Source organism: Amphiprion ocellaris, chromosome 24 (genome assembly GCF_022539595.1).
Source record: "Amphiprion ocellaris isolate individual 3 ecotype Okinawa chromosome 24, ASM2253959v1, whole genome shotgun sequence".
Taxonomy (NCBI): domain Eukaryota; kingdom Metazoa; phylum Chordata; class Actinopteri; family Pomacentridae; genus Amphiprion; species Amphiprion ocellaris.
The window spans coordinates 558327-583897 of record NC_072789.1 but is presented as its reverse complement, the minus strand read 5'-3'; the positions used below and the strand labels follow the sequence as shown (position 1 = coordinate 583897).

General features: G+C 40.2%; 1 protein-coding gene across 1 annotated transcript; it reads right to left on the bottom strand.

Annotated features, from left to right (window-relative positions):
* Positions 1–458: 458 nt before the first annotated feature.
* On the bottom strand, positions 459–25298 carry arhgap1 (Rho GTPase activating protein 1). The gene is made up of 13 exons (XM_023269646.3): positions 25144–25298; positions 15833–16015; positions 14636–14734; positions 13793–13880; positions 13236–13367; positions 12435–12521; positions 9868–9966; positions 9536–9643; positions 8687–8763; positions 8434–8511; positions 7738–7866; positions 5965–6068; positions 459–5530 (listed from the first exon to the last, which is right to left on the bottom strand). The coding sequence occupies exons 2-13, from the start codon at positions 15954–15956 to the stop codon at positions 5363–5365; spliced, it is 1293 nt and encodes a 430-aa protein (XP_023125414.1). The 5' UTR covers positions 15957–16015; positions 25144–25298; the 3' UTR covers positions 459–5362.
* Positions 25299–25571: the final 273 nt, after the last annotated feature.

The window sequence follows — 25571 nt, the reverse complement described above, 5'->3', positions numbered from 1 at the left end:
ATGAGGAATTTCAAACTCATTTTAGACCCAAATTTGATCTAAAACACTGGAATTCTTTGAGAAGTCAGACATGAATCAAGAATAACATAAAACCACTAAAACAATTATTTTTTCTGTTCAGGAATGGAAGCAAATGACCGTTGTTTAGCATCTCAATCAAAAAACAATCACATGCTTCATGATTTTTTTCTGCTTTTTTGTAAAACAGTAAATTTGAAAATTCCTGGATAACAATAATAATTATATTTTAGCATCAAAGATACAATTTTGATTAAAGAGCTGCGCATACTGGTGGAATAATCATTACAGAAACATAAAAACATATTCTGTTAATAATCAGTACTGTTAATTTAGGGCAGCGATGGGATCAATTTAAGAATCTTCCTTTCCTCTTGGTATGTCTCACATATGAAGGCAGTATTCACATTAAAGTTGTTCGTACAGCACCACAACCCCAGTTTTCATTCACCATTTGTTTATTGTTTGCACACATTGATATTACAGTTTATTACTTTTATATCATACATGATAAGACTAAGATCCACAACATATCAAAAGTAAAGGATGAAAAAAGAGTTAAGAAAATAAGATCACCAGGTATCAATACACCAGCCTGAAAACCAAATCATTTCTCCCACGGAGAAATATAGTTCACTGTCACCATGACAACAGTTACAGTACAAAGATCCATAGATTAGAGGGCTGTAATCGATCAGCAGAGTTGAGGAGAAACACCCTTAGAGGAGTTAAATACACTGAAATGGTTGAAATTACTGTAAAAATTACAGACAGGAAATAATAAAATGAAGATTCAGATGTGCAACATTTTTATATTTTTATCTCTGTTGATTCTGGTTGTAGTGAATTATACTAAAAACACAAAGACGAGTTTTCTGAGAAGAAAATCAGACTTCAACAGCTTAGTTTCAGGGTTTCATCTCACATTATTACATTTAATTACATGAATGAAGCTTTAGTCCTCCTCAGTATTTATTAACTTTATTATTGTTTATTTTATTAAATTTTCAAGCCTGCGATCATTAATTACAGGAGAGATGAGCTCAGCAGATGGAGGAGAACACCTGGACGCTGCAGAACGCAACTCTAGGAGTTAATCTATGGCAGAACGGGCACTGAGATGGAGAATCACATGATCACTGGGGGAACAGATAAGGCACGAGCACGCACGCACGCACGCACGCACGCACGCACGCACGCACGCACGCACGCACGCACGCACACACACGCACGCACACACACACACAGGCACTCACACACACACACACACACACACACTCAGGCACTCACACACACCTCAACTAACAGGGCCCTAGTTGTTTATTTTTGCTTCTTTATTTTATATGTATTTAAAACACAACAGTTCAACATATTTGTTTGTTAAAATACGTTGAGTGGAGCTGAGTTAGTTACACACAAACACCCAAATTTACACTATTAGCATGTCAACATGTTAATATTCACACTATTAGCATGTCAACATGTTAATATTCACACTATTAGCATGTTAACCACAGCAGTGTTAACATGACCGGAGATACAACATGTAAACACTTGAGAAGGTCTTTTTTTGTTTTTGCTTTCAGGTTCAGTCAAACTAAATTTCTCTTCTTTTGGTGTTTTTTTTTCAGTCACATCATATTCAGAATTCTAGCAACAGTACGACACTAATATTTACCCACGGCTTGTGTTTCACCAATTGACGAATGAAAGGACGACTAGTTTAACAGCACAGTTTGGCCGGGAGATAAAATGACTACAGGAAGGAGACACGACGGTTCCAAACCTCCAGCCAGAGTCTGACGTTACACCTCACATCTGGTCACAAAGAAAAGCCAAAATACTCCAAGCTGCTCGACCCAGGAGGACTGTTTTCATCTGACGTAGAATGCAACGCTTTGGATGAGCTGAAGTTAGACACAGACAGCAGGAAATCAGAAGAAGTAGCAGAAATAAAACTCCACTGAAACACAGTCTGTCCCGGGACTTAGAACGAACCAATGGACGATAAAGGAGAGGAACAGAGCGACATGTTGGAAAAATGTAGCAGGAAGCTTTTAGCATCTGTTCAGTTTGGACAGATCTTCTATTGACATTCAGACCTTCATCCAGAACGTTAGTATTAGGAAACTGTGGAGCTCCTTCAGGTCTAAACAAGACTTCAACAACAACAACAACAACAACAACAACAGAGAACCCTTCCACCATCACCGGCCTCCTAGCTGCCACAAAGTTTAACCTCTGGACCTGAATCCAGCTGTTCCAGCCGTCTGGGTCGAGATGAGGCGCCTAAACTGGATAGTGATCATGTTTGGTCCACTTTACTTGAGCCAGAGGAAGCTGCAACCTCTGCTCAGAGCAACTTTCACTCAGTATGTGTCGCTGTAAAGCTGAATTCCTCACCAAACATTTTCTAAACCACAGAAAAAGATTAGAATGTCAGAATGGTAGATTTAGGAGGTCTAACCACACTGGGGACGCGTGATGACACTCAAAAACAATGAAAGATTTAATTTAATGTAGTAAAGCCCCTTTAAATAACTTCAGATCGCAGAGTTCATGTCACAGGTTAAAGTCATGTTTTCTGTTGTCGGGTCGAGTCTGGAGAGGTTCAGAGGCTGAGTTTTCTCTACCAGCGATTCCTGGACCTGAATTAGGGAAAAAGCAGCAGATTGTTACGACCGTACGGATTATTCATCTCCTGCTACGTTCTCCTCAGTCCTGCTGCTCCACGCCTGCAGAGATTCAGACAAATATCTCACTAACATGTAGCCAGAGAAGACTGGATTCAGATCATAACTATTACTATTATTATTACTTATTATACAGTGTGATCCTGACCGGCCAAGAGGGGGCGCTCTGAAGCAGTGAACTCAATGACTAGATGAATGAGGAGCATTTAAAGGATGCTCTCATGGATAACCCACTCAGGCATGTCTGGTTATAAAACAGCAGTATGAGCTCCTGTGTGATTCTTTAGAACTATATTATATCTTCTGCTAACAGAACGGACGATCCAGCACCACGACGGACGCACAAACCATCACACAACTTGGACAAACTCCATCAGAGACACAGCATCAACGGAAATATAAGGCAACCCAAGACAGAAATACAACACTTTCAGATACTTATTAAATGGATGTTCTGTGTTATATCAGGAGGGAATCAGAATAAATAAGAGGCTGAATGTTCACACAGAGGTGGAGTCAACGACAACAACTCAGAACTACACAACAGAAGGAAGGCTTCCAGTCTGCAGAGTTGGAGGTCCACCAATAAAAGAATGGAGGATAAAGTTCTCATATAAAACCAAATCAAAGTGAAAAGGTTCCTGACCTCCTCAGAATCAGCTGATTCTTGTAACTTCAGTATATTTATTAAAGCCATGTGGAATCCTAACAACACAGAATGATTATTTTCAGCTACAGGTTCTTTAAGTACGGAGTTTTGGGTGGGAATTTGGTAGGTTTTTTTTTAACTTGCTTTAACTTTTCCAGCATCTTTGAGCCGTCAGAAGACAGAACATGAACTGGAACTTCACTTCAACTCCACGAGTCTAAAGCCTCAGTCTGGATTTTGTTTAGCAGAGTTTCTGTTACCAGCTGTGATCATCAAAACTATGGGATAGAACACTTTCTATAGCAACCCTGCACTGGATCTGTTTTCTGATAATTCACTGAAGAAAACTAAAAAAAAGTGCATTGTGGGTAAACTTTTATGGGTTGTATCATCAGCTGAGAGAGGCGGTTGTTAAGTTTAACTTTCACCTCCATTTTAACACCAGGCTCTTCTTCTGTCCATGAAGTTTCTAATAGTGGAATATTCTGACACACATCTGGTTATTTCTTTTACTTATGAAGATACAAGGATTCAAAAACACATTTAAAAAGCCACAGCTCTGTACTTTAAGGTTCTGAGATGAGGGAATTATTCATCAAAGGGAGGGAAAAGTTTGCTTTATTAAATACACTAAAGTTACTGTAAAACTACCATCTGGTTCTGAGGGGGTCGGGTTGGAGGAACTTTCCAGAACCAAAGAATAATTAACCGGTAGAGAACAAAGAACAAGACCTGGAAGTAGGTAGTGATTAAAAACTGAATATCTGAGTGGTGGACTGATGGAAGTAGTGCTTTGGAAAAACATTTAAACTCATCAAGATGAAAACACGAGGAGGAGGAGTTTAGTTATAAGAAAAATTCAAAACAAAGACTTGGTTCTTTCTGCCACTGAGGTAAATAAAGTCCTGGGCACAATGTAGGAGCTGAGGGTGATAATATTCCTGCTTTTCTATGACAGAATATCCATGTTCTATCAGCTGTTTATCTGGAACCACCAGGAGCTACAGACAGACGCCTAATGGACATAGAATTTAATCTATTATGATACACAGATGGGGGTATTATTATTAATAATATATTAAAGCCAGAGTCATCTAGAAGTATGAGGACATAAGACAGTATATTCCAGCCTGATGAGCCTCAGTCTGAACCTACAGCAGGTCCAGCTCTCGTACTCTACTGCTGACTTTAACTACAGATTGTCCTCAACGTTTGGTACCAAGTTCACCATTCACAAGTTAACCTGAGTCTTTCATGGAGACAAACCTCCTCTCTTCATCTCTGGAGCTCAGAATCCTACATGTGAAAGCTGGAGGCCACATTTTTTTGGCACGACAGAAAAACAGCACATCACACTTAAACAGAGACAGAAAGGGACGTCAAAGTCTCCAGCAGAGGATCAATGATAGCCGCCACTGATCTGAGGTCTGAGACATATCTGGATTCATCAACATGCAGCTAGTGATGGACCTCAAGGAGGGGTGGAGCTAAAAGGTGGAAGCTGCAGGAATGCTGCTGAATTAAATGGAAAAAAGAAACAAACAGAAGCTTCCAGTCAGACTTTTCCACAGCAGAGGCTGAACTGGAGATAAACTTCCAGATAAACAAAGAAAAGGACCACAAGATGAGCTGTTCATTTTGTGCTATCAGGTGTTTGGAGGGTTTTGCTTGCAGACTAAAGCGTGTCTTCTCCATCCATTACCGCCTGAAATCACGAGGAAATGGAAACGAGGACCAGGAGCTGGCAGCAGCTGAGACCGCTGAACAAGACGCTGCTAACGGAGACAAAACCACATGCAGTCGGTCCACAGGATCTTTTAATGAGTCTGAAGGGAAGCAGACAAACCTGGACGGTCTGAGTGCTGCTGGGACAGAAGGACCTGATGGAGATCCTGAGAAGGAGCTAGAGGAAGAGCTAGAAGAGCTGAGGAGGAGCTGGAGACTAAATGCTGCAGGGAAGGAGGACCTCAGGGTGTTTCAGGGCAGCGCGGCGGGGTGCTGACTAGGTAAAGACAAGGTGCTGCTGGTCCAGCAGGGTTCTGGTGAAGTTGTTGATTGGCCCAATGGCACTGAGTGACATGGCGTTGTCCCGCCCCCAGAGCAGGTTTGGACCAAAGACCACAGCCAGGTTACTGTTGGTCATCTTGTTCACCTCACTGTTGGCTGATACCTGAACACAGAAAGGGTCCAGTTGGAAGCAGACAGCGTTCACTATCATTCAACAGTCTGGGGTCTCTAGAAATGTCCTTATTGTTGAAAGAAAATCATTTTTTTTTATCAATGAAGATAACATTACATGAATGATAAATCCAGTGTAGACATTGTTAATGTGGTAAATGACTATTGTAGCTGGAAATGTTTAATGGAATATCTCCATAGAGGTACAGAGGAACATTTCCAGCAACCATCACTCCTGTGTTCTAATGCTACATTGTGTTAGCTAATGCTGTTGAAAGGCTCATTGATGATTAGAAAACCCTTGTGCAGTTATGTTAGCACATGGATAAAAGTGGGAGTTTTCATGGAGAACATGGAATTATCTGGATGAGCCCAGTAGTGTATGTGACATGATAAAGAGAGGACAGTGTGTTCTGTCAGTAGTACCTGTGCCAGGAAGGTAATGAGATATCGTAGTGATGTGTAGTTTTCTTCTGGCAGTGACTCCACCAGTGTCTTCATGATCATCACCTGGCTGTCACTGGATACAGCTGAAAACCACCAGAGACAATCAGATCATTTAGGATCATTTAAGATCCACATGCTGGAGGTGGAGCAGTCAATCAGTCATTCAGCTGCAGCGTGGTGACCTGGCTAAAGCAGATCTACATATCTGTCCAGGAAATTATTCAGATTCCAGAGCAGTTAACATTATTCTTGTTAATAGTGGTAGTAGTAATAAGCAGTAGTCATAGTATAGATGGAAACATCCATGTGGATAGGCCAGGTGTTGCAATAGAAGAGAAACAGACCACAGGTTGTCTTTAGATGGTGTGAACTATCCATCCATCCATCATTTATACACTAATTAATCCTCATTAGGGGCTGGAGTCTATCCCAGCTGACTGAGGCTGAAGGTTCACCTGGACAGGTAACAGTCTATCACAGAGCTACACATACAGACAGTTTAGAATCACTGATTAACCTCAGCATGTTTCTGGACTGTGGGAGGAAGCTGGAAAAAACCCACACATGTACAGGAGAACATGGAGACTCCATACCAGGATTTGAACCGGGGATCTTCTAGCTGTGAGGCGACAGTGTTAACCACTGATCCACTGTGCAGCCCTGGTCTGAACTAATGTATCTGAATTTTACAGCTGTTCTCTGCTGGTGTATTCAGACTTCCACTCCTCCCAAACATTCATTTCAGAGACAGCTGTCATTCCTGTCTGCAGAGGGACGTTAAAGATGAATTCTTAGGACAGACAGAGTACTTTATCGATCCACTGATGGAAGCTGCAGTGTTGAAGCAGCAGAAACACATAAAAACATTATTCAAAAATATAGACTAGATGAAAACAATCAGGTAAAATTAAGCAGGCTTTAGAATAAGATTATTGGAAAATGAAGCCGTCTCCTCACCGTGCAGAGAAAGAAGTCAGTGCACAGCATTAATGTGGTTCCTGCTACAGAGGAGCTGAAGAAGCCTCCAACTGAGAACACTTTACTGTCTGCTCAGCAGGACAAGCAGAGGATGTGAGGAGTTGTCTAACATGCTGAGCCGTCTGTACGTCTTCCTTCTCATTATTAATCCATTCATTGCTGTTAACAGTGTAATCGACTGAAAACATGTGAACCAATAATGCAGAAGCTGACGGAGATGGTTAACAGTCAGAAGATGTACTGTAGACTAGCTGTAGTACCTGGCTGCACCATCAGATGAGTCCTTTAAAGTCTAATCAGACAGCATTACAGGTTTGTTTGTCATGTTTGAACTCCTAAGATCTGGTGTTGGAAAGGTTTGGAGGAATCCTTTATTCAGACAGGAAGTTCTGACAGCAGTCTGGTCGTTCTACCCCAACAGCAAAAACTGGGTTTCTGGTTTCTTAAATGTCTTTTTTAAAAGCCAGAAGCCTGTTCTAACATTTAAAAACACTAAGTAGAGAAGACAGACGTCCTCTTTACACACGAACACGGATACAGATGTATGTTATATCTGGTCCTGGTGGGATAAATACATTACAAGCTTAACTTTTATCTAACTTTTTGGAAAGGTGAAAAACTTTCTAGCAGCAGAAATAAAAATCCAAAGTGACATTTCTTAACTAGAACTGATCCCAGACCAACTTCCTCAAGACTTGACCAGAACATATCAGTGTGACTGCGACCCATAGGACACTAATCCTAAATAAAAATGGTATGAACTGTTGAACGTACAGGCAAAGTTGACGATGTCGTTGTAGAGCTGGTAGGTCAGCAGTGGTTCAGGCAGCTCCCTGAGGAACGTCTTCAGAATCACAGCAGCCAGGTGGACGTCTTCTATCTCTCTGAAATCCACCGTTCCACCTGGAAGGAAGGAGAGAAATGTCATTCAAAAGCAGATTTATTACCCCTTAATCCAGGAGAGTCAAATAAATAACCACAACTTTTTCCTTTGTTTTAGTGCAAGTAACTATGTTCTGAAAAAGTTCACATTTAAGGAATTATCTTTTTACAAAAAATCATGAACAACCTGAAATTTCTGAAGAAAAATAAATTCTATTTCAGCAACATTCAGCCTCAGTTTATCATTTCCACATTACAACTTCCAGATCAGAGAGTGTTGACAAAGGAACACAACATTTAGTCACCTGGAACTGAACCAGAGAGGATTTACTGGAGGATCAGAACCACAAAAGTCAGACAAAAAAAAACACAAAAACAAGACAAAATATTACAAAAATGAGACACAAAACGACAAAAGAACAAAGAACAATCTACTACTTTACTTCATGATCTAAACAACTTATGGAGGTCCAGAAAAAAAGCACTAGAATATATTTCTGCTCTGAAACACGGGGCTCCACACCTTCTTCTAAACAGAACCTTATCTTTACTGGACTCACAGTCTGGTCAGAGAGGTGCTGATCTTACCTGAGTTGTACCTGAGCTGGACTTCCTTCACCAGAGTCACATTAGCAGACCGTCTGAAGATCCCCTCGATCTCCAAACCTGTAGGAAGCAGAACAACACAGCTCTGACTGACAGCACGTCCACAAAGAAGGAGTAGAAGTAAACAGAATGTGTTGGGCTGGATGATGGAAGCAGCAGCTGAAGGACGTTCCTCTGGAGACAGAACCAAGATGAGCTCCAGTCAGAGTCCAGGTGAGCGTTGTGTTTGAGTTACCTTGCTCTGACAGGAAGCTGATGGTGTCTCTCATCACCACGGGAACTGGATCACCATCTGGACTCCTCTGTCTGAGCCTGACACACAAACACAGAGGTTAGAGCAGGGTGTCCAACATGCGGCCCACGGGCCAACACCTGCCCCCCAGAAGGTCCAAAAGCGGCCCCCCAGAGGGTCCATTTCAGTCCTCAAAGTGTAAAAGTTCCAGAGAAGACATTAACTGCAGATTGTAAATTAGTTAAACTATAAATTTAAAATAATTTCTAGACCATGACAAGTTGTTCGGATCATAAAGTTAAATACTAGATTGTTTGTTGTTCTTTTGTGTCTCATTTTTGTAATATTTTGTCTGTTTTTGTTGTTTTTTTTTTTTTAATCTCTGTTTGTCTGACTTTTGTCATTTTGATCATAAAGTAAATCCTCTATGGTTCAGTTCCAAGTGACTAAATGTTGTGTTCCTTTGTCAAGACTCTGATCTGGAAGTTGTAATGTGTAAAAGATAAACTGAGGGATAACGTTTTTGAATTTTATTTATTTTTCTTAAGAATTTCAGGTTGTTGATCACATTTAGTAAAAAGATAATTCCTTAAAAGTGAACATTTTTGCACTAAAACAAAGGAACCATTAGGAGTTGTGGTTACTTCTAGGTTATTATGTTGTGGTTTTACTGGTCCGGTCCACTGGAGATCAGACTGGATGAATGTGGAACCTGAAGATGAGTTTGACTCTCCTGGGTTCGGGCATCATGAGACCAGAGGCTCCCAGCAGCTGGTTTTAGATCAACACTGTTGTGTAAAAGCAGAATTGAACAGAAAAGCAGAGATCCAGGGTTAGGGTTAGGTGACTTACAGGTCGAGCGGCACCCCGAACACCTGGTCGGGGAGAGGAGGGCTGCGAGGAGGAGACATGGGAGGCTGGGCCGTGGGTTTCAGAGATGCCCTCAGTTTGTTGTCATACCTGACAGAGATAACATCATCAGCTGCTGTGAATTTAAAAGGGAGCTTACAGAACGAAGCTGGCAGAGACACTAAGTTTGCCTGTAGGAAAGTAAATATATTTAGTTTTGGAGGATTTCCAGTAGAAACGGATCTAGCAGCAGTGAACCCAGAAACTAATCAACCACCAGAACTTATTAAAATGCATGCAGGGTGACATTAAATGAAGATCTAATCTGGACTTACTCTTTAACAAGGGCAGGAATCACCAGCTGCTCGCACTTCACCACGTCCTCCAGCTCACTCAGGTAGCTCACATAGTTGATCTTCCTGCCAAACTTAAAGCTGAAAGACACAAAAGCAGTTTCTAATGAGTCCACCTGGATTATCTCAGAATTATCTCCATTCAAAGTCTGTGAACAACTGATCCAAAGACTGGCTTGAAATCTCCCTTTTTTTCTGATATCATTACAATTAAAGAAAAAAAGAGATAAAAGAAATGGAAAGTAGAATGACATGACATATGTGACAGTATTTCTCACATCAGAACTATAATAATAATAACAATAATAATAATAATAATACATTTTATTTGTACTTTTCATTTCAGTAAAATCTCAAAGTGCTACATTAAAGATATAAAAGGATAAACCAAAACAAACAGGTACAATAAAAATAAAAATTTCAGGGACACGTTTAATAAAAGTTTTGTGAAACATGAAGGTCTTTCGGTCTGTTTTAAAAACATCCACCATCTGTGGAGCTTTAGTTTATATTCTGTGCATTCGGTGGGAATTATCCACAATCCCTCATAGATCAACAAACAAATACAAAAAGTACCTTCTTAATAAATTCGATAATTTGTTCCTTTTCCTTCTTTCATGATAGTAAACTCATCTGTGCATTTTTTTTTTTTTGCTTCGGTGACTGTAGAAAGTCCTGCACCTCTGTGAAAACATCACAGGCCTCCCATGTAAGACCTGGACCCTAATAAATAAATGAGAGCAGAAAGCTGACAGCTCTATAATATATGATTAATGACAGACAGGAGGTCATGTATGTTGGGTGGGGAAGCATGTACACATTAGAGAACAACACCTCAGTGCTGTCAGTAAGCTCCATCTACTAGCTGTCTGTCAGGTTTTACTGGAATGAAAGCCTTGCAGCAGATGAAATGTGAGGAATTTCTATCTGGAGCAGAGGGAGAGCAGCTCACTTTTACTGGTAAATCTAATGCTGCTGGGTTGACTCATGAGGTTACAGATCCCACAAGAGCTGCAGGAGATTAGTGAGAATATGCTACTTTCAGTGTTTTATTTTTCTCCAGCTGCCACTAGGTGTTACTAGAGCCATGTCTGTAGAGGGTGTGTAGGACACGTTATTTATTACATCTTTTATTGGTCAGAAATGGTAAAAACAGAAAGGATCATTGGATTCTCAACTTTCTGACAGTCCTTTACCACTCATTCATCATCAAAAATAACAAAATCTATGCTTAAAATCTTGACATGTAAACAAAATCATTTTATTCTACATAAAAATTTGCCAAAAATAAACAATTTGTGGCTGCAAGCGGCAGTCATGTGACTAAAATTCAGAGGTTTTTAGCGGAACTGCAGGTTATGTTTACTTAGAACAAAATAAAACCTACTCTATAAATAAAATAAATCCAGTATGGCTCAAACAGGTCACAGAGAGGAGCACATTGTTGGAGATACATTCAGTATGCAGAAGAAGAAAAGATAATGTGCAGAATATTGTGATAAAGAGGTCATTAGTAGAGGTTTTAAAAATGTATCTGGTAAAATATCTGCAGGATTTAAAAACTAAATGTTTTCCAGTATTGGTATCACCCATGGGCACTCAGAAAAATGTTGCACATCAAATAAATAATCAAAGAAATTGAACTTTCATTTTTCATTTTCATATGATTTGAAAAAAACAAAAGACATATTTCTGCTTCTAGTTGTTATTGTGTTGTTTCTATAGAGGTGTAGGACTTTATATCTCAGTGGAAAATGAGGCCACAGTGAATAAAAATATGACAGGAGCAAATAAAACCCCTGCAGGAAAACCTGACCGACTGAACTCAGCTCTACTGTGCTACTTTCATACTTCGTTGGCTGAGTTTTCTTATCAGTGGAGCGATAACGGAGCTGACTGTGGAAGCGTGCCACAGATTGTTGAACAGCAGGATTATCCCACAGTGGGAGCACATGAAGTATCTCTACTCAGCTGTATACTGTACTGTAGTAGTACTACGCTGTAGGTCAGAGCCTCTGACAAAGTGACGTAGACAAAATAAACGTCTGGTAGCCTCCAAATAGTTAACATGACAACATCTGTCCACATCTGGCAATAAACATTTTATACTGAGAGCTAAAGGATATAAAGAAAAGCTGGGAGACAACAGGAACATGGCTGCTATCCAAGTCATACCAGGTCCAGAATAACAAATATCTGGATTTATTTTTTATTTTTAAGAGTAGATCACATAATAGGATATTTTATGTTTGAATATAAATATCCTTTGACCAAATATTGATCATATGTTATGAGCAGCTTGTGTGTGGTGACGTTCTAAACATCAATCTTAGGAATTTTCACAACTCTAGCTGCTAACACACCAGATTAGGTGAATAAAAACCTGAAAGACACACCCACAAATGAAGAAAATATTCTGCACTTTGGCCCCGTCTTGACGAACCGAGGTACAACCTATTGAGCTGTATTTAAATCCTGCACACTCTAGGAGCAACAGTCTTTTATAATTTATAAGCCAACCCATGTGGATATTTCTCTAAAAAACACACCTGATAATGGGTTTGAAGAGGATCAGCAGAGTCTTGATGAACATGGTGGGATGGACGATATACAGAGCCTTGATGTTCTTTTTGTACCTGAAAGCACAGAGCAGATATTCTGACATGAAGAACAGCACAGTGTGCTCTCATCTTAGATTTCACTGATCTCATACAGTGTTTTCACTTCTACTAAACCAAAAACAAACCATTGACATTACCTACACTCTGTAAAACCTAAAACAACCACGGAGCCACTAGACTGATCTCTACCAGTTAGGAGATGTTTGGTTCAACTGGAGGCCGTTTATGGAGGAGATGAGACGAGAACAGACAGAAATTTAAATGTAAGTAGTTACACATCGGCAACTGCTGATTCCAGATCTTTTCAAATTTTAACAGAATGAATAATCCAGGAAATGAAAGGGTTTTTTGTTTTTATAATTACAATTTTGAGATAGAAGACATTTCTGAATTCTCTCTGCTTCCTTGTGGTTGTGCCGCTTCTATAGAGGTGTACGACTTTATATTTTAGTGAAATTGAGCTCACAATGAGGGAAAAAATGTGACAGGAAATCATACAACAACTGCTTGGAGCTCAAGGGGTTAAAAAATGTAGAGCACATTTACTCCATGTGTTCCGTTCACTGGTCAGAAGAAGACCTGCTGACAGATGTTCCTCTATAAAACAGAGCCCACAGTGTTTGTTAAGGAGATGTTAGAGAAGAACTGAGGCCAGACTAAAGTACTATAAGATCTGATTCTAAGTCAGTAAATGCTTGTGCACGTGTGCTGTGATGTTATTAAACCTACTTTCTGTCAAACTCTCTGTAGGCGTCTCGTAGCCATCCCAGAGAAGGTTTGTTTTCACTGGTCAGCCCGTGATGGAAATAGATGAGAGTGTAGTCGCTTTCCACATACTGATCCAGTGTTCCTTTCAGGTACCTGAAGGAAACAAACAGATCATTAAAGTATGTATATCCACTGTACTTCATCTTGTCCAGGTTAGCGAAGGGAAAACAGTTTCACACGGATGTGATGAAGAAAAAAAATGTGCAAAAATAAAAACTGCTTCCTTCCAGAACTTCTTTGTCCAGAGTCATCAGCCAGCAGTTAAAATGTTGACTAGGTAGCCACAATCCTGCTTAATTTCCCACCAGATCACTGGCTACCACCTACAGAGTTGGATCAGCCCACAGTGGATCCACAGAGTGAGTTATCCACACATCAACAATTGGTCTGAAGCTGTTAGCAGATTCTACAGAGATGCAACGGATGCACAACAAAACCGCTGAAAACTAAAAGCTGCCGTCTCAGTAGATCCTGCTTCTCCTTAAATGAAAACACTGTCATGTGATGAGGTTTCTCACATCAGCAGCTTGTGATGGTCCAGCTGGTGCTGTGGAGGCATCCTGCAGGCATTAAACACGATCACCTTCCTGCCATAGTTATCATCTCCTGCAGACACAGACAAGGAATCACCGTTATCTATGTTAACATACAGGACTCTCACAGAATAATCAGAAAATAAAGGGTAAATGCAAAAGATTAATTCAGTTTTTAACTTCTTGGACTCTAAAACCCTCTAGCAGGCTTGAAACACATGACATCTTTAGAAAATCATAAAAATTACACAGTTTATCAGAGACAGAAATTATAAAAACAGAAAGAAATGTCAGATTTTCAACAGTCCTGGGAGTAATCATGCGTGAAACACAAGCAGAGGGAAAGAAAACATACTGGGTCAATAAAACAAATACAGTTTGGTTCAGAAAAGTCATACAGAAGCGCAGGTTGTTGGAGATACATTCAGCTGGTCAAACATCTCTGTAGGGCAGATGTTCAGAGCTCTTCCTCTCCCTCAGAGCTGAGTTACAGAGGCTGGTAAATATTTACATATCTACTACATGAGGAGCATTTTTTCCTAGTATTTGTCACACTTGAGGGCACTTGATTCTAGGATTTTTTTTCACTTTTGGAAGAAAAATAATAGTAATTAAAGAAACGTAACTTTTATTTACATCATTCTTACTTTGTTATATTGCACAGAAGACATTTCTGATCTACATCTAGCAATGGTTGTGCTGTTTCCAGACTGAAAAACGGGCTGAAACATTCAACGCGTGGAACCAAATGCTCAGAAGCTGCTCAGAGGGTGAACTTCAAGGCGGAGGTAGAAGAAACAGTCAGAGGATTGTGATTGGACAACTGACCTGCCACTTCAATGATCTGATGCCGAGCGATGTCATAGAAAGGATGGTCCCAGGGCAGGTGGGGGGAACCTGCATCGAACCGCTGGGAAATGTCTGTTTCTGAAACACACACACCAAGAGAGGAACTCAGAAAACAGAAAAACACAGCATCCTAGAAACACAGGTACTGGGGAGTCCTGAGCTCACTGATCACGTTTATGCTTGATATTGTAATTAAAAATGTCCAACACGGTTAGTGTTCAGTGTTCTTAGTGCCTGACATCAGGACAGAATGACAGATTAGTGGAAAAAATGCAGAAATGTAGATACTAGAATGGACTAGAATCAGAGGTAGAGTTTGAAACAATTTATTCTTGATCGGAAATGAAAAATGCGAATATGATGATGAATCTGGATGAAAACACAGCCTGAAAGTTGCATATTTATCATCTGAATATTTTGATTTACATAAGATTCTGCCATTTATTCCCAGATAGCAAAAGTGACCTTCATGTAAATATACACTACTGTTCAAAAGTTTGGGCTCATCCAGATAATTCCATGTTTTCCAGTAAAACTCCCACTTTTATCCATGTGCTAACATAACTGTACAAGGGTTTTCTAATCATCAATGAGCCTTTCAACACCATTAGCTAACACAATGTAGCATTAGAACACAGGAGTGATGGTTGCTGGAAATGTTCCTCTGTACCACTATGGAGATATTCCATTAAACATTTCCAGCTACAATAGTCATTTACCACATTAACTATGCCTACACTGGATTTATCATTCATTTAATACTGTCTTCATTGGAAAATAAACTGCTTTTCTTTCAACAATAAGGACATTTCTAAGAGACCCCAGACTGTTCAACAGTGGTGTATGTAACTAAAATGGCACTGACCACGAGGTTTTAGTTTTGTGGTTAAATTGGACACAGAAATGTTTCAGAGAGGAACATCTGAATGTTGGTTTAAGAAGCTGCTAGTCTGAGCAACGGTGTATGTTTTCTTTTCTTTTTGTCCAAAATATTCAGAATCCAGTCAGTAAGTTGTGTTGGTTTTCTGTACGTCCAGAGTTTGCAGTGAGGACATTTAAACAAAAAAAAAAAAAAAATAACTATTTAGTTTTCTTCTCTTATATTTGAGACCCAGTGTCGACCACTCCACATGTCCAAACACGATGCAGATGTGCGTTTATTTAAATCCTCCTCACCTGACTTGCTGAGCGTGGACTCATCAGGAGGCCACTGCTGGTCCTCGATGGTGGCCAGCTTCAGCTGTCCTAACTGTGCAGTGGCAGGTTCATCACCCAGATCTACCAGCAGCTCTGAAGACATCACACACACCTCAGAAACACTCACACACACTGCACACACACTGCACACAGAGCAGGAGCCTGTAAACGATAAGACACGTCAGGTCAGCTGGGTTTGAACACGTTTAACCACAAACTAAACATCCTGAGGTTTCAGAAGAACCAAGAGATTAGTCAAAAATAAAAACAGCTGGTGGCAGCTTCAGCACTAGCATTAAATTTAGGTGGACAAACATCCTGACTGCATCTTTTGGCTTCATCTGAACTCCAGAAGCAGTCAGTTGGTTTGAAAGCATCATATCTTTAATAAGAAAGACAAGAAGACAAAAACGGCAGAACCAGAAACTGTAAGTCAATTTGTATGATCAGAGAGGAGACAACCTTGGAAAACAATTAAAAACATCAACAGTATAATATCTACAGTATGTTGTTTTTTATTTTTTCTAACCAGCATTTCTAATACCTGTCTGCACATGTTGATTCCAGTTTTTTTCATTATTTGTGCAATAAATAAAGGGAAAAAAAATTGACTTTTTTATGATTTAAAGAGAAAAATTAGCCCAAAGTCAGTAAAAATGCTACAGGAGCAAATAATACCCAAATGTAATGCTAAAATAAGAATATGACATGCATAAAATGTAAGCAGGTGAAACTACGCGGCATAGAGAGGATGAACAGCAGCGGTGGTTATAAAGATCAGCTCAGAACACCAAGCTGATCTCTGAGGCCTGGACTCTCATGATAAACTAATTTAATGCATTTAGAGGGTGAGTTCATTCCAAGCAGTCCTGTCTGGGAGGTGATACACCACGAAATACGTCTCCATTTTAGGTATAATGCTGTGGATGAACCTGGATCCAAACTGTTCACCAACACTGATAGAAACGCTGCCAGGCATGGCTGAAGACGCAGATGGATTTATATAAATAACTGGCATTTTGACTGACGTGAAAAACTCTCCTAGCGACAGCCAGCGCAGTTTGTGCATCAACTCAAAGTGATGCCAGTGGACAAGTGTAGCTCAACAGAATAATGTCAGAATAAACTGCAGAGGTACGGCTGGGAAATATCTATAAAATGATAAACAAGACGTAGAACAGGACTATAATTGGTGACGGTTACAGCAGGGCTGCAGTCTCCAAGTCAATTGGTTGATCTACTTTCATCTGGACAAATTCACAATACCTGGTGTTACTTTCACAGGAAGAAAAGCAGTCATCAGCAGCCTTCCATCCATTATTTTTGGGCTTTGAATCCACCCAGCTCAGTCTAATCTATCTACCGATTGCTGAGTGTTTACTTGGAGATGATTCCAGATTAACAGTTATCAGTGCCGCTGGATTTGGTTCCAAAGAACAGCTAGAAAGTCAAGAGTTAATTTTGCAAACAGCAGTCTGTGGATTACACCTAAAAAGCCAACAGGGCAAATATAAAAAAAGTCGGCTAACTTGATGTTCCTCAAACGTTGCTGTGTTGCAATCGCCGGTTCACGGAGTTCTATTTGCAGACATCATATGAACAGGACCAGTCCATAGCTGGACTCTTCTCCTCTGTGGTTCTCCAGTGGTAGAAAGAGTTACTAAACTCTGCAGAGTCTCTCTCAGTCTTTAAGAAAAGACTAAAAAACAGCTCTTTATTGAACACCTTTGCACTTAACAGACTACAAAAAAACTGAAAAATCCTATTCCGTCTGCTCTGCCTGTAGACGCCACGGTCCTATTTTCTCACTAGAACTTATTCTATGGTTCTTCTCCAGGTTGTCCAGATCCTTGATGTGCTGGACCTGCTCTCAGATGGACGTCGCTTTGGATAAAAGCGTCTGATAAATTTAATGAAAGGTTCACGGTGGTCTGCTCCAAGTCAGGCTGCAGCGTTGGCTTTAAACGGTTACGTCCACAGTTTTACAGATACATGTCGTACTCCTCGTGTAGCCGTCACGCCTTGGACCGCGTCTCATGCTAATGCTTCATCACACATTTTGAATCTATTACACACTGAATACTTCAGCTCAGCTCACACTGACACTGCAAATCAAATCACAACCGTAAGATCTGTTAGAAGGATAGCAACTGTCTATTTCCCTCAAACCGTTCAGCTAGAAGCCAGATTTCATTTATTAAACAGCTGGAACAAGGAAAACGTATAGAATCAGTGACACCATCATAAACTATGCTGATGATTTGAACTTCATTAGATCACAATTTACTATACGCACTAAACTACTGGGTAGACAAAGATAAGTTAGTGATTTACAGAGTCCACCGACAAGAAAACACAATGACAGACTGAACAGTGACCTGAGATCATGGCTATAAAGACACACAGAATGACCAAAGAAAGATACAAAAACATCACAAAGAGACACAGAACAGCAGCAGAGACACAAAACAACCACAGAAAGACACAAATACACCACAAAGAGACTGAAAGGTGACCTGAGACATGCAGAGGAACAAAATAACTGTGAGACCATTTGTTCTTTTCAAGTGCTGCTAATACTGAATTAACAGTTGATGTTAGAACGGTGCACAGATGCTTTCTGAGCACGGCAGAGAGAAAACTACGAATGAGTGAAGGATGAACTTCCTCTGATGACTACTGAATGCAAACCACAGCTACAGTTTGCATCCACATCGAGCCTCCAGCAGCTCCAGCAGCAAACTGTAAAACTCATCGAGCCGGCAGCAGAAAAATGGAACGACTAATGACTGCTCGTCTCTTCCTCTTCTCACATATTAACTCTCTCCATTTCCTCCATACTTCCTCTTTTATCTCCCTGCCCCCACGTATTCCCCCGCTCTCTCTTTCTCACACTGAGCCTCTGTTCTCTCTGTGATGTTATGCCGGCTGACAGCATGTAGCTTTAAATAACCAGCACACAGTCAGCCTACTGCAGCTGACCAAACACAGAAAAACCACCGCTATCACAGCCGGCTGCTAGTCAGGGAGCACATCAGGGAGGGTTTAGACAGTAACAGGTTCCTCTTTTCTTTTCTTTCTCTGTATTTTCCTGAACATTGTGGTCACAGCAGAGATCCAAAAACAAACCACCTGACCCTGAGCTCATTTATAGACATCAATCTACAGTAAATGAGCAAAACTGAAACCACTAACATGCTAAACAGCATTTCTAAGAATCAACCCAGTTATTAAGCTTATCAATATCATTGCATCATATAAAGCAGGATCTGATTAATGTTCTAATTATATATAAACTGCTTTGATTCAAGTTTCTGTTTACACGATGACAGACTGAACAGTGACCTGAGATGATGACTATAAAGACACACAAAATGACCAAAGATACAAAAACACAACAATGAGACACAAAATGACCACAGAAAGATACAAAAACACCACAAGGAGACACAAAATGACCACAGAAAGATACAAAAACACCACAAGGAGACACAAAATGACCAAAGAAAGACACATACACCACAAAGAGACGCAAAACAACCACAAAGAGATGCTAAACGATGAAAAAAACACATTCAAGATTCTGTTTTATTATCATCATGCAACACGAGATGGTATAATAAAACTACACGTGTAGTCCCTTTTGGCTGCTCACAAAAAAGATTAATTCTTTAAAGAATAAATCATTAAGCAGTCCAATAAAACTAAAACTATTTCCACGCTGATGTGGAGGATGGATTCAGTAATCTCACCTTCTTATAGTTTGTTAATCAGAATTCTTTCAGCTTCAGTCCTGTCTGTTTAAAACGGAATCTGGAGGAACAAATATAAAAATGCCACTTCCACCAGTAAGTCAGCTGACTGCTAATCTGATAAGGTCAAAAAGTGCAACACTATAGTACTTTATTGGGCTCTGTTTTAGAATTATATTACTCTCCAGATGTTTAGATCAGGGTTTGTTGTTTTTTTTTACTCCAAAATAAAGAAGATCAGCCTACTGGACACCTTTAAAAAAGAAACTCAACTGGGCAATACAACAACAACAACAACGATATGAAGCAATAAAACCTCACTTTGCCACTAGTTTTTCCTTGAGATTGTCTGATATCACTACTATAAACTGGACTCAGAATAAAACCCTCACCTGCTGAACATCTGCCAGCTCAGTGGCTGCAGCAAGATGATCAGAGAAGCTTCTGGTCTTCCACTCAAGTCACTAACGGAAGTGTGACCCAAGATGATTTTCTAAAGTGTGAACTATGTGGTTTTAGCTACATGAGCCGTTTCCTGTGAGCGAAGAACTTCTAAGCATCAGTTCTGCAGTTGATCGTGTTCATTTAACTGCAGGAAACCTCTACTGTGATCAGCATCTGTTTAATTCTATAGCCATTAGATTATGTTCGGCTTTGTGATTAAATGTTGGAGTTTTTCTCCATCACTGGCTCGGTTAACAAATAAACGTGATATTCTGCCATCAGAAAAGCACCATATCAGCGTGAACTCAGGACTGAGTAAGAGATGAAGATGATGCACTTTTAAATTTCCAGCCAAATGTGACGAGATCTCCATAACAACCAAGAAAACAGCTGATGAAGGCTGAGATACGGCTCAAAGCTCTGGTCACAAAGCTCATTAATAGACCCAAAGTTCTTTTTTATGCCTCATTTTAGTTCCAAGGTCACCTGGAAACCTTAATGTTGAAGCAAAAGATTTATCTGCAAAAATGTGAATAATTCATCAAATTATTTAGCAGATAAATCTCTCTTTCTCTTTGGGATGCTCAGCAGTCACATGTCAACAGATAAAGTGACATCTGAGTAAATTTCAGCTGATGATGAATATCAAAGACCCACAAAGAGCTAATAATAAGCTGATCTTTAGTGGGAATGTTTTAGAAAACTACTACTGTCAAAGTCAAGCATTATTTTGATGCTTATTGTCGACTAGCTTTTCTTGACCTTCCTCGGGTAAAGGACTAATAGATTCTGTTTACTGTGCATCACCTGTGGGGGAAATAAAAGAGACGACTGTGTGCTGGAGCTAGATCTGTTACTGTTTTACTAGACAGCTCCACCAAAACATATCTGAGATCCGTCCCGTTTCAAAATCAACCTTTTAAATGCAAATTTAAAACCATCTAACCAAGTCATCTGTTCTGGTTATTTGGCATGAAGATGAAAAAGACTACAGTCAGCTGTCAGCATAACTATCAGCTGTTATCTTTCTATTCTCGTATTTCCTGCGGTCACATCTCTCTAGACGATAACGTAGAGAACCAGCTCACCTGACAGGTAAACCAGTCTGATAAGTTACAACCACAGCTATTTTCATAATCAATAAATCATTCCTAAAATCCTCCAAAGTAGGAGTATTGTTTTATATAATTACACCATGAATAATTTGGACTCCTGAAATTGTCAGGTGTCACTGTGTGGTCAGGTGCAGGACACTGTGATGGCATTTCTGCTCATTTCTTTAATAATCGATTTATCAGCCTGTTTACCAAGAAAATCATTCAAAGGCTAATTGACAATAAAAAAATAACCACTAGCTGTACTCTTGGTTTGGTTCATCTGGGGTTTACAGCAGCATCCGGTGCTCTGCTCAGCCCCACCCAGCTATTTCACCTGTCTGCAGGTGTCAGGTGGAGGATCCTGTATAATGCAGCCCTCTGTGGGCACGCACGCACGCACACGCACGCACGCACGCACGCACGCACGCACGCACGCACGCACGCACGCACGCACGCACGCACGCACCACGCACACGCACACGCACACGCACTTTATGTCCATATGAGCAGTTTATAGAAGCATCCAACAGCGCCAAGCCCCCTTCATTCCTCATTTCTCTCAGTGCTGAGAAAAGCAGCTTAGTCCAAATGTGCTCCAGGGGGTTTGAATCAGTTCCCAGGAAAACTCCACTGCAGACAAACAGAGAAACACACTGCTCTTATCACCGACCATTTCTACTACAATATCAACCACAGAATGTCTAACAGGCCGGATGCCATCCCATGTTAAAGGGTTCGGCCTGAACTGCAGAGTGCATTAACAGATCGCTGCGGACATACCATAATACTATGCAGATGCACACATGCAGCTGCTTTAGCTCACAGACACACACAGATATAACTGCAGCAGCATCATTGTGTTTTAGGAGAATACACTCCAGAGTGTAACATACAATCCTTCACAGAGAGGGACGAGGAGCTGCTGCCATTAAGGACAGAGACGTTACGTAATTATTCTGTTAATGTGGGGTTTTAGCTTGTTTTGTTCCTAGAATCACAGCCATGCATAGCTGCTAACTACATGCTGGCTGACACTGAAACCACAACATTCTCCTTCAGCCCAGGCTTCATGCATGTTCCTCTCCATCTCTCTCCTGCTAATTCCTCAGTAAACTGGAACCAATCGGTGTTTGTAAGATAGACGTCCAGGTCGGTCTAAGCAGACCTTCAGAAGAGCTCTAAAATGATCACATGTCCTCAGTCTTCATGAAAAACAATCAGTTACTGCTCTTAGAAACCAAAGTTCCCATTTCAGCAGAAAATGATTCATCAGTTGCATCATTTCTCATCAGTCACGTTCTATGTTCACACATTAACATCTGGTAGATGTTTAGTGGATGATTTTACTATTATTTACACTTACGGTCTTTCAATTTTATTAATTTAATGTGATAATTTGGTTGTTTTTGTTCAGGAAAGAGGCCACTTTAATATTTCTAATCTCCTTTCTGCAGCCACGAGAGGGCTGCAGCTAAAAGAATTGCAATAAAACTGTCTGACACTCAATCCATCTAGGTAATACATTCATTTAATAAACTGCAATCATAATCAGATCTACTCATACTGTAGTGATGAAGCAGTGATTATCAATAACCCTATTAACTGAGGCTGTTTCCTCAGCTTTTCTTTGTGCTTTGGCTGCAGTAACTGGTTTGCTTTTAGCCTGTAATATATTTTTAGTTCCTCATACCAGTTTACATGGTATTTGGATTGTGAGACATACTGTCCATGTTTATGATTAGTCATCCAGTACCACCCCTTTATGTGATCATAGATTTAGAAACCCTGAGTTGATGTAACAGGCTGATAACTGGCTCAGCCAGACATCCTGGGTGTGTAGTACCTGCTGGTAGTACTACATCCTAGGTATGTAGTACCTGCTGGTAGTACTACATCCTGGGTGTGTAGTACCTGCTGGTAGTACCTGCTGGAAGTACTACATCCTAGGTATGTAGTACCTGCTGGAAGTACTACATCCTAGGTATGTAGTACCTGCTGGAAGTACTACATCCTAGGTATGTAGTACCTGCTGGAAGTACTACATCCTAGGTATGTAGTACCTGCTGGTAGTACTACATCCTGGGTGTGTAGTACCTGCTGGAAGTACTACATCCTAGGTATGTAGTACCTGCTGGAAGTACTACATCCTAGGTATGTAGTACCTGCTGGTAGTACTACATCCTGGGTGTGTAGTACCTGCTGGTAGTACTACATCCTGGGTGTGTAGTACCTGCTGGTAGTACCTGCTGGTAGTATAGGCTTCAGGATCACTCCATCAGGTTGTTATTACATCTGATAATTAACTCAATGAGTCATAAAGAAAAGTACAAATATGGAATCTTTTTTTAAACCAGGGTAGTTTGAAAAGCATTGTTCTCCTTCCATGCTGCCCCCTACATCAGCAGTCTGGTCTGTTTGTCTCCATCGGGGCAGTTAGTTGTTCCAGGATGAGGACCTTGCTGGAGGCCACCATCCAGGAACAAACCTGCTGAGCTAACCCTGATGTCACCACTTTAGATTGTGGATGTTTTTTTTGTGTTTTGGCTTTAATGGCACTAGGGGAAACAGAACTGCAACTAACGAGTATTTTTACTGCTGATTAATCTATCAATTAGTTTATTGATTAATCAGTTAGTTGAGTGGTTTAAAATAATGTACAAAAGCAGTGAAAAAAATGGCAAGAAATGTCTTCTGTCCACAACACAAAGATATCCAGTTTAATTTCATGGAGGAAGAAAGAAAGCAAAATAAACACATTTAATAGCTGGAATGAGAAGACTCAAGACTGTATTCCTTTAAAAAATATCAAAACAGATTATTCGATTACCAAAATAGTTGATGATTAATTTAACAGCTGATATATAATTGATTATTCATTGTGGACTGAGCCGCTAAACACAATGCCAACATGATACCAGCTGACAAAGTAAAACTGCACATCACTGATCTGACCTCCAGAATGGACACTTTACATTTACATCAACACAAATGGGACACAAAACGACCACAGAAAGATGTAAAAACACCACAAAGACACAAATACACCACAATGAGACACAAAATGACAACAGAGACACAAAATGACCACAAAGTGACGCAAAACAAAGAGAAACAAAATGACCATAAAGACATGCAAGGTGACCACAGAGACACAAAACAACCACAATGAGACACAAAACGACAACAAAGAGACACAAAACGACAATAAAGAGACACAAAACGACAACAAAGAGACACAAAACGACACAAAACATCAGAGACACAAAACGACCACACACACACACACACCAACATGATACCAGCTGACCAAGTAAAACTGAGCATCACTGGCAGCTGGTCTGACCTTCATAATGAACACTGTACATTTATATCAGGAGGAAATTAGAGGGGTTTTAATGTCTGCAGAATTATCAGAGGGAGCTGTATGATTAGTAAAATGTTGTAAACAATGCATTACAGGAAGATGCCAAGGACAGTCTGGGAATGAGACGTTAAACGGTCAGAAATCTGAGTATTTCTCCACATCCAGACAGGAGGCAGTACTGAAGCTAGCAGCGTAGATAGTCCACTGATAAAAGCAACAGGTGAGCATTCAGGTAAAAGACTTCCTTCACTTTGACTTCACTAGTCAGCTGAAGAAAATATTTCACACCATCTTTGCTGTTTTTGTACACAAGCTAACATGCTAGGTTAGCCACCTAGCTGACGGACGTTTCATTAGCATCAGTTTGCTAGCGAGCTGGGACGGATCATTTAGCAACACGCATTTTATTTTTACCAGTGGTTGCTCTGTTTAAAACGAATTTATCTCCGAAGTGACGGTTGGAGTTAGCTTAGCTCCAGAATTTCACCGCAGTGAAACAAAAACAACACATTAGCCTCCAGATAAACGGCTGACAAAACCCGACCAGGACGAGCTAACGGACCATTAACACCGGAAACGTTGACTTTCATATAAACATGATTAAAGTCGCAGCACGGTCAGGCAATTATTTACCGTCAGTGTGGAGATGCAGCGACCAGCCGAGGAGCTTTGTGGCGTCTGAAGATCTGTTGACAGCAACCAATCTGCTACACCTCTTCCTCTACACGGTTTTCAAATTAAACGGACGCACTTCCGTCTACGTCGACGCGAACCTGTCAAAATAAAAGCGCTGATGTCAGCTCGATAACGTGTCGCCTCCTGGTGGTTATTTAGGGTCTTTATAACTGAAGAATGTACACTGTTTCCCCTCAGTATTATTGTGTGAATATTTATCCAGATAGACAGTTTACATGTGAACACAGATTTTTAATTAATCAATAAATAATAATTTCACTTTTCTTAGTTACTTACTTTGTTTAAGTCACTTGAAAATAACTACATAAAAAAACACAGGTTGACACCTAAAATATTTAAATTATAGACCTCCTACTGGTTAAACT

Bases quoted from the DNA above. Each gene is read 5' to 3' on its own strand.
- arhgap1 (XM_023269646.3), bottom strand. From the start codon at position 15,956: ATGTCTTCAGAGCTGCTGGTAGATCTGGGTGATGAACCTGCCACTGCA. The intron at 9,644-9,867 runs GTAAGTCCAGAT...TATCTCTGTCAG, and splicing joins ATTCCTGCCCTTGTTAAAGA to GTATGACAACAAACTGAGGG. The intron at 6,069-7,737 runs GTACGTTCAACA...GGTGGTTTTCAG, and splicing joins CGACATCGTCAACTTTGCCT to CTGTATCCAGTGACAGCCAG.